This window comes from Pungitius pungitius, chromosome 6 (assembly GCF_949316345.1).
Source record: "Pungitius pungitius chromosome 6, fPunPun2.1, whole genome shotgun sequence".
Taxonomy (NCBI): Eukaryota; Metazoa; Chordata; class Actinopteri; order Perciformes; family Gasterosteidae; genus Pungitius; species Pungitius pungitius.
The window spans coordinates 19,708,446-19,722,653 of NC_084905.1; the positions used below are offsets into that span (position 1 = coordinate 19,708,446).

At 48.5% G+C, this 14,208-nt stretch overlaps 1 protein-coding gene across 1 annotated transcript in view; it reads left to right on the top strand.

Annotated features, from left to right (window-relative positions):
• Positions 1 to 10,127, top strand: part of cspg4 (chondroitin sulfate proteoglycan 4) — a 46,867-nt gene extending 36,740 nt beyond the window's left edge. Inside the window, exons 7-10 of the mRNA XM_037452146.2 lie at positions 3,165 to 3,495; positions 4,118 to 4,278; positions 5,224 to 5,407; positions 6,187 to 10,127. Of these exons, the coding sequence (XP_037308043.2) occupies positions 3,165 to 3,495; positions 4,118 to 4,278; positions 5,224 to 5,407; positions 6,187 to 8,027 (2,517 nt within the window). The 3' untranslated portion in view covers positions 8,028 to 10,127. The remainder of the gene's footprint in view (positions 1 to 3,164; positions 3,496 to 4,117; positions 4,279 to 5,223; positions 5,408 to 6,186) is intronic.
• Positions 10,128 to 14,208: the final 4,081 nt, after the last annotated feature.

Below are 14,208 nucleotides of genomic sequence, written 5' to 3' on the forward strand. Positions count from 1 at the left end.
ATCGGTACGTGCACATGCATGTTTAGGCACAGCGGCGCAACAATAGTCCTGTCTGGTTGTTGCTCGCTCACCAGTACAGAGCTGGACGACACTCTGCTTCCCCCTCTGCTTCCAAAATCTAAATTCTCGGGCAGTGTGGGACACAGCTTCAGACACCTGGCGCCCCTCCAGAGTCTCCGGCGTTTGAACGATGGTGGTATCCTGTTGAGTCATCAGCCGACTAAGTCATTCGCCCACGGCAGCTCCTTCACTGCTCCCCCTCAAATGAAATATCAGCCATTGTGTCGGATCAAATAGAATTTGCAGTCCGTCCTCCTTGGTGCTAAATGCATTGATTGTTATATAAACCATCAATTTGCAGGGCCATTTAAGGATTAGCTGCCCTAGATTGCTTGGTGCCTTCCTGGAGTGCAGAGCAGGCCGACGGGGCCATCTAGTGGCAGGGGGTGGATCATGCACCCTGACAAAAAATCATAATCATCCCAACTTTGAGACAGATGCTTGAAAAAAACAAGCGATGTGACCTCATTGACTGTAAAATGTTGAAACTGTCATATTATTTTAAAAGGCTTTCTTGCAGTGTGATCTGTGTATTCTGTTTGGGAACTATTTTGTTTTACTTGATATTGACCCAGATTTAAGTTAAAGCTCATTTTCAGAAACAAAAAACAAAGAAATCAACAAATGAAACGAGAAATTGGAGAATCCCAGATTCTCAGTGTCAGTCTCTCATAGGTCACTGAACACAGGCCCGACTGTCCTCCAGACAATCGCTTATATTCTTTCACTACGAGTTGCATTCCAGCAACAAAACGTATAATCAGTGTTGCCTCCGTGGTGGTTGTTATTATTCTGTACATCAGTACATCTGTACATGCATATTAATTATTGAGAAATTATTTGCGCAGAAGCAATTCACGAATAAATATGATTTGCCACGTGCTCTAAACATTCACTCTAAAATTCTCTCTGATTAAGTCCCTTGTGCATTCCTTAGAAATGGACATTAATAACCTCTTGAAAATGGCTGCGGTGGACGGACTGTTTATAGCGAGAAAGAAGAATAGAATAATATCGGATTCTATTCATCAGAACTAGATTGAGTGCTTCCTCTGAGCCGCTGTTTCCACCTCGTATTTCTCTCCAAATAAGAGTTTGAGTTCCTCATGTGCTATGAGTGCAAACCCAGATCTAATTGGGGATTACACCTGCTGACTTGGGAAATGTGCTTTTTTTTTTTTTTGCTTTCATATACCCGAAAGAGAAACTGAAGCATACCGCTGATATATACAGGGTCACATTAAAATGAAACCAGGCGACTAAGAGCCTTCGTCCTCAGTGGGTCTTCCTCCTTGTCGCTAGTGGTTTGGTTGGGAGAGCGATGCTCCTCAATGCTGAGAAATGGTGGTTTTCTGCGTGTCACCTCCTCACATCTCGCTCCATGCGGAGGAGGGAAAAAGCCCCGGGGAATGGAAAGCATCGGTCTCCTTTATGGTGGGTGTCCCTCCCTCCAGGGAAACAGATCCCCTTTCCACCCGTTGTTTGCCCCCCCCCACACCCCCCCACTTGGCATCGCCGCGCACATTCACGGGACACACGTGGTTAACGTTAACAAAAGCCCTCGCTCAGGTTTGCCAAAAGAAAAACCAAACACTTTAGTAAAAACATCAATGGTTGCATAAAACTTTATTATGCAAACTAAGAAAAACACAAAGAGTGTAACAGAACCTCGTTAAAGTCATTCGGGGAATGAAACACCTGCTTCTACTCCTGCTTGAAAGTCCCACTTTGACACCTTCCCCTCTCTCCAATCAACACGTACATCACGTCAAATAATGAGGCGGATGGGTTCAAGACGCTGAACCAGCTCGCTGCATCAAAGGCAGGCGATGAAGGCGATTTTGAAGGTTGGTGGAGGTCGCAGCCGTCTGCACCACAGCAGGCCTCCATCCCCTCCGACGCCACCGGGATGATCCCTAACACACCCGAGGAGGGGGGGGGTCAGCGAGCATGTACAGTAAATGACTATCGTCGGTGTTCTGATCACCACAGACGGCTCAATACACACCAAGTGCACCTGCTCTCTGCATGAAGCCCGGGGAAGGAAGGCGGGCTTCGTGTGCATTGAGAGTGAACTCCTCCCATAGGAGAAAGAAGGAGACCATCGTTGGCGCAGTGTCAATGTTACCGATGTGTCTTTTGTGTTCAATTAAATCCAGGTGGAGTCCAGACTTGTTGATGTGTTTGGAGAAAGGAAGGAGGGCTTTCAGAGCAGCGTTCAGGCCCAGCTGACGCTGAATATGTACATATATGATATCAAAGTGTTTTACTCCACGAACCAGGAAAACGGAAAAGTCATGAATTACAACCGAGGCAGGGCTCTTAATTGGCTGATGATTTTATTTTTCAACTAAATCATCAGTTCTATGCATAACTTAAATACTAAATTAAGAATTTAAGCTGTTATTACAGGAACTTTTAAAGAAAGCTCAGCCTAAAGCGATGGGAAAGAGCCTCTAGTTATTCTACCAAACGTATTCCTGCTTGCTTTTGTCATTTGGTTGTGCTTTTTTTTTTTTTATTCCCACAGCTCACTGATTCTGTAATAATAATCATATAATAATACCTTTTATTCACAACGCACTCTTCATCAACAGATCATAAAAACTTGTTTCCATTTGTAGTTTTTTTTTTTCTTGCAGCAGCATTAATCTAAATTCTTGAGGAGGAGAGAGGCGTCCGAGGATCGATACGCTGCCTCGTACCGCAGGGCGAGTCCTCCCGGCCGGTTCCTCCCGGCCGGTTCCAGCTATTTAAGAATGTCTTCCTGGGGATCTGCCCCATTTCTTTCAATTAATGCTCCTTTCAGCCCGCCGACCATTAGGAGTCCATTACAGCCCATCCACCCGGGGAGGGGCGCCGCTGTGCTCCATCTTCGGGTAACAGGGGCGCCTCGACAGCCTCCGAGACATCATTAACCTTTGCAACGGTTTCTTCGGGGGGGGGGGGGCTTTTGTACTTATTTTTATTTTTTCTTCCATCACCCGTTGTCTTCCTTTTTTGGGGGGGTTTGGTTTCTGACAAACATCAACGAATGGCGTCGTAATGCCGTTTAAACGCAGAGTCGTGTCCCTCCATCTCAAACCCACGTCGATGTGCCACAGGTTCTGGTCGGGGAGGAGGCGGACATCACCTCCGGCATGCTGAGCACTGAGGACGGCGACACTCCCCCCGAGGAGCTGGTGTACCACGTGGAGGGGCCCGCCGGCGGCATGCTGGCGCTGAAAGAGGCGCCCGATGAGGGCGTCCTGAATTTCACCCAGGCTCACATAAACAGAGGGGAGGTCATCTTCATCCACCAGGGTGACGAGTCCGGAGGCTTCGGCTTCACGGTGACGGACGGCGAGCACACGTCTCCCCTCTACCGATTCGTCGTCACGGCCAGGCCTCTCACCATCACCATGGTGACGCAGGAGGAGCTGATGGTGTTTCCAGGTAAGATGTCAGTAAAATCCTTGAGATTTCAGGGCGGATTGGAGGATGTTTGTTCTCATCTCATACGATCGTGGCGTAACAATAGTTTACCAATGTGCCAGTCATTTGTTTTTAAGGACATTTATTATCTGAACAGAATAATGTCGGCTACACAGCATTGATGCTAAAATGAGCTCCTTGCTATAACTGACAAAAGAAGGTTGCAAAACCATTTGAATCATTTACATGTATCCAACGGAGGAATATTGACTTGTTGAGTCCTAGTGTGAGCTAAAAAGTCCTTTGGTTATTGGTAAATAAACCAACAACCAAATAATACATAATGTTGCTATGTCTTTAAGTCTGCAGCTGTAACCTCAAGACCGTTCTTTGTAAACTTCTACTTTTAGTCATTACAAAAGAGACGTTTTTGAACAGCATGAATATAGTTTGAATGAAACGCCCATCAGGAAACTCTTCTGCACAATAATGTGCAACAATTACTGTAACAGCTGAAGTCTTTTGGCAATTCTACACTCGGGTAACTTTTACAGCTCAACAACTTCCAAGAGGCCATTTTCCACAACACTCAGAGGACTGTGCATGTGTGTGTGTGTGTGTGTGTGTGTGTGTGTTTCCACAGGAACCAGGCAGTCTATTACCAGCGCCAATTTGGGAGCTGTGACCAATGAGGATGGTAATGAGATAAACTACGCCATTATCCGCCTTCCTCGTTTGGGAAGGCTGATCCTGGCCAATGACAGGAACCAGTATGAGGAAATTACCCGCTTCTCACAAACGCAGGTAATTGCTTTTGTGCGTGTGCACTGCACTAAATGTGTGTATATGTATTTCGTATATATTCACTTGCACTGATGGTTGTGAATCGTTGGTAAAAAGTCAAACCCTGAAACAGATTCCAGGAACAACAAAGGAAAACACATTTTTTTGATAGATTTCTTTTAGTTATCATGTCTTTTTCACTAAATCCTCTCCCCCACTCGGGTGGAGCGTTCCTGTTAATGGCCGGTTTCTTTTTGCCAAGCAGTCATAGCTGCTCAAGGCACTCCGGTCGTCTTCTGCAGAGACGTTAGACAGACACATGAGAAGACGTAATTCCTCTTTTATGCGCGACACTGCAGCTAATCCCCCTTTCACTGGAGAAGGTGCAGGTTAAGTTATTTAAATCCCTGTGATTGCCGCTCTTGAATCCTTTTGAAGACTTTGAAAAGTCTGCTCGGAATAGTGCTCTTATATCCTATTTATTAGCAGCATCGTCTTATATCTAAGATAGGAGTAGTAAATTAAATAAACTTGAAAATAAAGGTCATTTAATCTACCCTGAACAGTTTAGTCCTTTTGGTTTCACATGCACTGTAGTTGTTTTCCATGAGACAACGTGTTGTTAAATGAAGTCACTGTGCAGTCCACGTTGTACATGAGGCACCAACGTGTTCCAACCACTGCTGCAGTCCCTTCAGGTCCCATTTCACTGTGAAAAGAAAATGTTTTGGCAAACTAAAACGTCTTCCAAATCACAAATTGACAAGAAAGACAGACAAGCGATAGCAAACCGTAGACAGAAATCTAGCTACTATTCTGAAGGTGATGGAAGGGAAAACGCCTATAATTCATGGTATAGTAGGAGTATAGATACAGTCGTGCCTTGGTTTGGTCAAACTGGGGCGTCGCCGCATTGAGAGTTGAGACTGCTGGTGATCTTCTGGCTCTGCGTCCTCTGGCACACAGCTGGAGTCTGGATCGGTCTACTACGAGCACCAGATACCCGAGGAGCCTTTTTGGCTGGTGAGGGACTCCGTGGAGCTCACGCTTCTGTCCCAGCCGGCCGTCGACGTCCATCACATCCTCCCCATCACCATCTCTTACAACGCTCCTCACAGCAACATCTCGTCGCAGCTGTGGAAGAACGAAGGTACCACCTCGACATATGCTTTTAAAACACAATTAAAGGACTAGATGGGGACCTGGAGTTACAGTTTAAATATAAATGAAACAAAGCAGAAAAACAATCACCGTTCCCAACGAGGAGGAGACCGAACGCAGCTGAAATGTGGCCATTTTTGGTTATCGCATGAACGTTTCTACATATTTTGACATGCAGAGAAGAGCTCTAAGCCTTTAGAGGCTATTCAGAGGACTTCGCCTAAAATAGTTATAGTGGAGACGTCCTGTTTGCAGCCGTGTTTTAGTCAGATCTGTGTTTCATTATTCACACAGTGTTGAGCAGACATTACATCTTATGTGTTACCTCTGATCAAACTACAACATGTTACACAGGCTTTTGGTTTAGTTCAGCAAGATCAGCCCCACAAATCACATCACTTCCTGAGAAGCTTAAATCAAATCTGTTATGAACAAACTACACCAGCAGTAAGCTTTCTTTTTACATTTTCACTTCAGGTGCCTCAAGATCTACAAGTTAGAACATTTTAGCGAGAATTCTCTGTAGGAGCACAACAAGGCTGTAAAGGGCGGCTAAAGATAATAATCTTTAACATTATATGTATGATAATAACTTCTAATTGTTACGTTATAAAGGGATTCATCACATCTGGATCGTTTTATTTAAAATACACCCACTGTTGTGTCTGTGTTTCCCTTAGGTGCTAAAAAAAAGAAGCATAAAAGCATCACTGTGTAGAGAAATGTTATTTGAAAAATGATCTGTTTCTTTGCGTTGTTTCTGCTCAGGTTTGGACATTGTGCAGGGCCAGAGGAAAGTCATCGATGATTCGATGCTTGATGCCTCCAACCTCCTGGCCCACCTACCCGAAGACCATCGAGAAGAAGTGGCCGTGGTCTTCCACGTGGAGCGTTTCCCCGACCACGGTCGCATCACCCTGGGAGGCCGGGACCTGCCTCGCGACGCCCCGTCCTTCATGCAAGAAGATGTCACCCGGGGAAAGCTGGAGTACCTCCACGACGGCTCGGGTTTCACCCGCGACGCCTTCTCCTTCCAAGCCCGCATGAGGTCAGGGGGCGAGGCCTCCGCCGCCGGAGCGCCGATGCTGGAGGAGGCGTTCGAAATCACCATCAAACGCCGCGGCTCCCACTCCCCAGAACTGGTCACCGTGGACACGCTGCTGGAGGTTCTCCAAGGCTCCACGACCCTCCTGACCCGGGAGCACCTCAGCGCCCGGGACGAGGACAGTCCGCCGGACGAGGTGCGCTTCAAAGTGACCCGGGACCCGACCAACGGGCGGCTGCTCGACATGCGCACCATGCGCCCCGTCTCCGAGTTCACGCAGGAGATGGTCAACCGCGGCCAGGTGGGCTTCTCCAGCGACGGCAGCCTCGCCGCCGGCTCCGTGGAGTTCGTGGTGTCGGACGGCGAGCACCAGACGGAGCCGCACGCGCTCCACGTGGGCGTCCTCGCTCGCACCCTGTTCCTCGACAAAGCCCCCGAGATCCAGGTGACGCAGGGCGACGACGAGACCCTGGTGACCGAGGAGATGCTGAAGGCCACAACGGGGGGCCCCGTGGAGGAGGACATCCTCTACAAGATCACCAACGCGCCCAAGTACGCGGCCGTCATGGTGGACCGGCAGCCCACGTCGGCCTTCACCCAGAAGCAGATCAGAGAGGGCCGAGTCAGCGTCCGCTTCGTCAAGTCGACCTCGCCCCGCGACAGCGTCTCCTTCGTGGCGCGCAGCAAGGCCGCCAACGTGTCCTCCGTCCTCAACATCACCGTCCAGCCTCTGGCCGCCATCGCCCGGGATCCGCTCCTGCCCCGGGGGGCCCTCGTCCGGCTGGACAGGAGGCTCCTGGATGCGACCGCCCTGGCGAACAAGACCGGAGCGCCGCCCACGTTCGCCGTCATCCGGCAGCCCCGCGGGGCCCGCTTCGTGCGGTCCGAGGGCCCCGGCGCGGGTCAGCCGGTGGACGCGTTCAGCCAGAGGGACCTGGATGAGGGGCGGATAGCCATGGAGGTCCTGGGTAGCGGCGGTGCCGGTCGGGACGAGGCCCGCTTCCTGCTCAAGGCCCACGGAGTCCCCCCGGCAGAGTGCGTGCTTTCCTTCCGGACCGGGCCCTACAACGCTTCCGGGGTCTACCCCGTCACTCTGCTGAGGGTTCCCTCGGAGGCCCCGAGCAACAACCTCCCCGGCGCCGGGTCCCCTCGTTCCACCTCGGCCGCCCCCCCCCGGCGGGGGGACGTCAACGAGCGGGCCCGCGGCGACGCTCCCACCACGGCGCCGCCCGGCTCCGTCCCCGACGGGGAGCCGCACGTATACAGGCGCAGCAACATCTGGTCCATCCTCATCCCGATCCTGGTGATCCTCCTCCTCCTGCTGCTGGCGGCCTTCTTGGCCTACTACCTGATCCGCAAGAACAAGACGGGCAAGCACGACGTCCAGACCGCGGCGTGCAAGCCCAAGAACGGCGAGGTGGCCAGCGCAGAGACCTTCCGCAAGACCGACCCGGCCAACAGCATCGCCATGTCCAACATGGCCGCCAAGGACGCGGACCCGGAGCTGCTGCAGCACTGTCGGACAACGGACCCGGCCTCGAAAAAGAACCAGTACTGGGTGTGAGGCGAGACCCACGGGGGGAGGGGGGGAGTGAGACTCGAATCGTTCCTTTCAGTATTAAAGACCTCTTTGCCGCATCAGTTCAAATGACAAAAAAAAAAAAAAAAAAAGATCTTTTGACGCCATTTTGTTTTCTTCTTTTCTCAACGTGACTGTGGACAAACTCTCAGGCGACGAAACACTGAACACTTATTGGCAAAGAAGGAGGCCCCTCCTCCCCCAAGGAGGCTCAGGCCATGTCTATTTATTGTAGTTTGAATCATTCCTCTCTCGTCGAAAGGGCACAAACGAACCAAGGCATCGTGGGTGTGTCATTGCATTCCGTATGAAATCACAGGTAAATATTATTCACATCAGTGGTTAAGTGACGTAAAGTGTTTGGGTTTTAGTTTTTGATTCATCAGAAAAGTTGATCATAAAAGTTGATTGTACATAGACGATGAGCTAAATGTACGCTGTGTTATTGAGGAGTTTGAAAAACTGCCTTTTTTTTGGTGTTTTTTTTATTTTATTTTTCAAAATTGTACCATGTTTCTCAGGGCTAAATTCAGTTTCAAGGAAAAGGTACATTTTGTGAAATACATCATTTCACTTTTTGGGAGATCTGTTGCACACAAAGCTACGGCGAGGACGTCACTCTCACTATGAGGGAAACGTCGATTACGGTTCCACCCAATGGTAGAAAACATGTGCTTTCAAACTAAGTTGTTTTCATACCATAACGGAAGTTTATTTTGAAAGGACGGAGTGCGCATTAATGAGAGGGCAGGTTGTCGCAAACTGGCCCTGGAGGGTTTGACAGAATTAATGCCAACAGCTGTTCCAAATGAAAACAGGTTTGATGGGAATTTAGCTCTCGATTTGAGTTTTTGTCATCGCCCGTCGCATGGCGTCATTTCTGCTTCCAGGGCGCTCGTAGATTCCCCCGCTTTGGGAGGAGGTTGTTTTTCGGTGGCGTTTGGTCCGTATTGGGCCGAAAAAGACAAGGACGAGGTCATCTCAAACTGGGAGGATTCCAGGATTCCAAGTCTGCAATGAAGCATTTATAAACAGCTGGCTTGGGATGAGGATGAGGATGAGGATGATGAGCTCTCAGTCCTCGGTCCTCAACTGGTGATGAAAACAAATGAAGATATTTACAGTGTCTTTCTAAATCTTCACAGCTATTTCTTTTTTTTTTATTTTTAAGCATCCCATAAGCTACGTATACACACTTTCATATATTGAAATTGTAGGATTTATTTTACTCTTTAGACTTCTTTTGTATGTTGAAGCCATGAGGCGACATCGGCGTACTTTTGTCTCCCCTTTTGAGCGTCTTTACCGTCACTCTGATGGCTGAATGTTTTGAACAAAGTGCTTGAGCTCAACGCACAAAATCAGATGAGAGAGAGGGAAAAAAAGCAGGTGTTTGCTGTACATTTCTTTTTTTCCTGTATGCCGATGACACCTTACCGTCTGTTAGTCACGTACTGAATATACAGTAGTTCCTTTGCAGTAATCATAGTCCTTTAAATTTATATATATTTTTTGTAGTAAAAGGAGGAGATTTTAACAGACAGCACAGAGCTCAGGAAGTGATGTGTTCCCAGTGACTCCAGTGCCGGCTGACATAAAAGCACTGGTTTCTTCTTCAGGATTTCACATCGTCATCAGTTCTACGTGTAAATATTTCTTTTTTTTTTCAAATAACATCTCGAAATACACACCATCTTTTGGACATGTAACCACGTTGAATGAGAGCAATCAAGTGCAACGTATTTCTTTGTCTATGTTTGTGTGTCTCTGTTTGTGTGTCTCTTTGTGTGCGTGTTTGTGCAGCTGCCGTCACTCTTCTCCTTTCCAGTTCATGGCGGGGGGTTTCATCACCACCTCATCATTTCTCCTTATTTATTATTTCTGTCACTCCCCATATTCAAGTCACGTGCTTTGTTGAGCTCAAAACTGTAATCTGTAAACTGCAGGTGCCTTTTTTTTTTTTTTTTAAACGATGATAATACCAAGCGATGTTTAGATTACGGAACAAGAGAAATGTCTTTGCTGCAAAATGCCTCTGAGCTTTAATCTCGGCACTAATGGAAATAAAAACGTTCTCGCATCAAAACCCGAGTTGCTTGTTGTCAGTCAGTGACCTCGTTGTTCATTTGTTGCATCATTTCTTTGGACATTTCTTTATTTGCTTTTCTTGGTCCAATTAAAGATTTAATATCACTAAAAAGCCCTTTAAAAATCAATCCAAATTGTTGTGCCCTCCAGCCTGGATGAGTCTAATTTAGTTAAATCATAGTTAAATCTAAAACTAAATGTAACTAAATTTTAGCCATTAATTAAAAATAAATACATAGTTTGTGTCTTTTTACATTATTTTAAAGTATTTACTGTAAAAGAAATCTTTCCCAGGGAAGCTTTTTTCTTTAGTTGTCGGGGCGGGGGGGGGGGGGGTGCAGTTACTGCTGGTGGCCACCAGGTGGCGCTACGGTGCAAACGTGCACTCACAGCGGCCACAACAAGTCCTGCAGACATTCGTCAGCGTTTTACAGCGAGCTCTCCCCTCCGTCATTCTTTCCAGTGAGTGGCCTTTGCTTTTCCTGTTTCTTTTTAGCTCTGTACGTTGCCCTGCTCCTCCCGGGTTCTCCCGGTGTCGCTAGTTGCCCCCCCCCCCCACCCTCCCCCCTCTCTCCCAGCAGCTCATCTGGCGGGTTTCATAACGCTGCGTTGGCGCAGCTGTTCCTCCACATGTGTTTGCTCAGGTCACAGTCTCTGAGCAATAGAATATGTACAAATGAATACAACCAAAATGATGTCTTAATAAAAAAAATGTACATTGATAGCATTAAACCAATGCTCATATGTGAACAGTAGATATCCGTTAAATTTAGGACAATCCTAAGAAGAAAGAAAAGACTCGAGTTCCAACAGAAATCTAAGTATTGCAAACGCTGCTCTATTGCATCAAGAGGAGTAAAGAAGAACCTGTACTTCATGTTCTGACACTGAGGGAGTGCGTGTGGTGTGTGGTTCTTGTTGAGTTTCCTTCTCCCCTAATACCGAATGCTGACACCTCCCACGTCCACTTCCCCAGATGTGCTGGTTTGGGACATGTCTTTGTGTGGCCTCTCACTGGATTCCCAATTGCTGCTTCTTTTGGATTGAAATGTGTGTGTTTTTAAGGTTTTTAGGTCTTCAAACGCCTGTTTGTGTGTGTGTGTGTGTGTGTGTGTGTGTGTGTGTCCTGCTCCCGGACGGACGGGCCGCTGAGTGTCAGGCGTCGTCCTTCCTCGCTCCCCGAAGGCCGAGAGGAATGAAAACACTCTGGACAGCGACGCCCGAGCTATTTAACCAATAACATCTGATCGTTATGGCTTTCGTTAAAGCGCTTTCAACGCTGAAAGAACGCGTTACGACGTATAGCATCAGACGAAAGGTGTCAGAAGGGACCAAAGACGCTGACGAGCCGTGTCAAAGGTCAAAGGTCGTCATCAAAGACAGACGGCAGAGATGTTTCATCTGTGACGCACTTGACACGAACAGGAAATATTGCCAATTAATTCAGCATTATGTGCAGTTTCGGAGCATCAGTCTGCTTGTTAACCTTTAATATAAACGTGAGCCGGCTTGTGTTGACGTTGGCTTTTTCTCTCACAGAGGGGGAGGGGGGGGGGGGGGTGGGGGGGTCTCGTTAGAAGATAAATCCCGGTTGGCCTTGGCCCTTGCGTTAGCCGCACACTCCGTCGGCCCTCGAGAGCACATGAGACCTAACCGAGACCTGCAGCCGCCCCGCTCTGTGACCCCCACCGGCTGGAACACCATTGTCATGGAAATCTCTGTTGTGTTGTCCTTGTGTGTGTGTGTGTGTGTGTGTGTGTGTGTGTGTAATAAACCACAGTGGTGGGGTGGGACAGACTACACAGAGAGCCAAGAAAAACACATGCTGTCCTTTCATCCCTCCGTCGTACCCCTCAACCTTCTCCCGTTGTTCACCAGCCACTTTCATACCTTTTTGCTCTATAAAAGGGACAGAGAGAGGACCGGGGGGGTCTGGGCAGGGCAGGAAGTGGACCCCCACCCCCCCATGGAGGCTCGTTGCTCTCAGGTCTAGGCTGTGATGTTTTTTCCGTCCGGCTTACAGGGCGGATCTCGCTTTCCAGGGTTTATTCTGTTCTGTACAAAACAAATTCCAATCCTTTGTTTTGTTTTTTGGGGGGGGGGGGGGGGGGTTTCTACGATTTCTTCACTCAGTATTTTTCAAAGGCGGGTTTTGTTGATCAAGGCAGAGAGAGTTGTGCAAGTCCTCCTGGCTGCACGAAGCTGTAAGATCACCAGAGGACGTGCGGCCCTGAAGGTCCTGGATCCAGAGGAGGAGGACGTACACATGGAGGCATGCAGGACCTAACTGGGAAGTTATTTTAGGAGAAAGCCCTTCTGGAAATTCACTTGGAGCCGTCTGCGTCCTGCTGCTATTCGTCACCGGCGTCCTGCTGAACGGAGGATTTCCAACTCGAACTCAATCGATGCAACAAAAACGAGCCGTAAACATTACATCGAAATGAGGGTTTAAACTATTGCAAGTTTGTTCGCAAACACAAAAGTAAGAAATGAAAGAAGGGGCTTTTTTGGGGGGGCTAAACCTCAAATCAACGTGAGGAGTCTCCCGGGAAACACGAGACATCCATCACTTTAACTGTGATAGCTCTCTGCTAGACAAACACTTATTTTAGTGGATGCTAGATTTACTGGGAACTGTCTAATTGCTGGTTAATATCTGTTGGCAGTTTGGTCTCCAACCATCCAGGAATGCGTGAAACCAAAGCCAGTTGGAGGTGTGGGGAAGAAGAGAAGAAGAAGAAGAAGAAAAAAAAAGCACAAAGCTGTAAGCTGGAGGGGGGGGGGGATGTTGGCATGCCTCCAAAGCAGAACAACCTTTTTGTCTAATCTTTTTCCCCTCGCGCCGTGACATTTACACAGGGCGGTGTGTGTGTGTGAGAGCTGAATCACTACTTCAGCCCCCACGTGACTGATAACGCTATCTGCCGTCTGCGTTTTCCTGCAACTTTCCATGTGGTTCAATTATTTTATCATCCTCTTAATCAAGCAGTGTTTTCAAAATGAGTGGCGTAGGTGTAACTTCCATCTGGTCGAGGAATACCGTGACCTGATGGAATGTTTGACTTAAGGGCCTCAAAGTGAGCGACAGACTCCGACTCGTGCGACGTACTTCAAAGTGTTTCTTCTCATGCATTTCGAGGCCTCGCTGATGATCGCTGCCTGGATTAAGCCGCGTGTCACTCCGCCTCTCGGGCTTTGAGTTCCATGATGGATTATTTGGCCCCGGGGGAGGGGGGGGGAATGCAGATCCACCTTCCAACGCTGGAGCCACAAAATCAAAACCTCCTGTCTGCAGACGGATGAGGAGCCTCGACATGAGGCGCTCCGCCCAGATCATCTTGGACTCAGGGGTCCAAAATGGCAACATCCCGAAATGGCTCAAGGCTTCTAAATGCGAATCAAGGGTTGAGGTCATACTGTCTCCGGAGGTCGCCTAAAGTCATGTGACTTTGTGGCTTTTGGTCGGCCCCACGGCAGGAATGTTGTTTACGGGGGATCGGACAGTGTCTCAGGAATGCAGACTGTTGTCTGAGGAAATGATCGTTGTCTCCAGCCCGTCTGCAGACCCGGGGGGGGGGGGGGGGGGACCGGGGACAGCGCGTGCAGCACGAGGCGGGGAGGATGGGGGAGGGGGGGGGACACTGAACTGTTCATTTCAACGTACCTGTTTGTTGATGAGTGCCGCAGGTCAACCGGTCTGCTCCTCCGCTTCACCCCTTAATGAGAAGTTAACGACGTTGGAGACCAATGAGGTCGGAGGGTCAAAGGGTAGCTTTGAAAAAAGGAAAAGGTGTCATTGTGGTGTAATAATACTCTTTCACTCTTTGACTCTTTCACATGATGAACAAGGGTTAGGGTCTCAAGCCCCATATTTCAGATCCACGGAGCATATTTAGCTTGTAGTGTCTCTGACCTCCGGTCGCTCATCAGATGTTTCTGAGAGCTGAGGGTTTAGATCTTTTCTGTTAGCAGTCGACGTTAGAACGTCTTCTCCTGCTCCCGGGATTGTGATCCCACACGTATTTACAAACGCTTCATTAGAGATGCACAAGTGCCCCGGATTAGAACTACCGCCCCC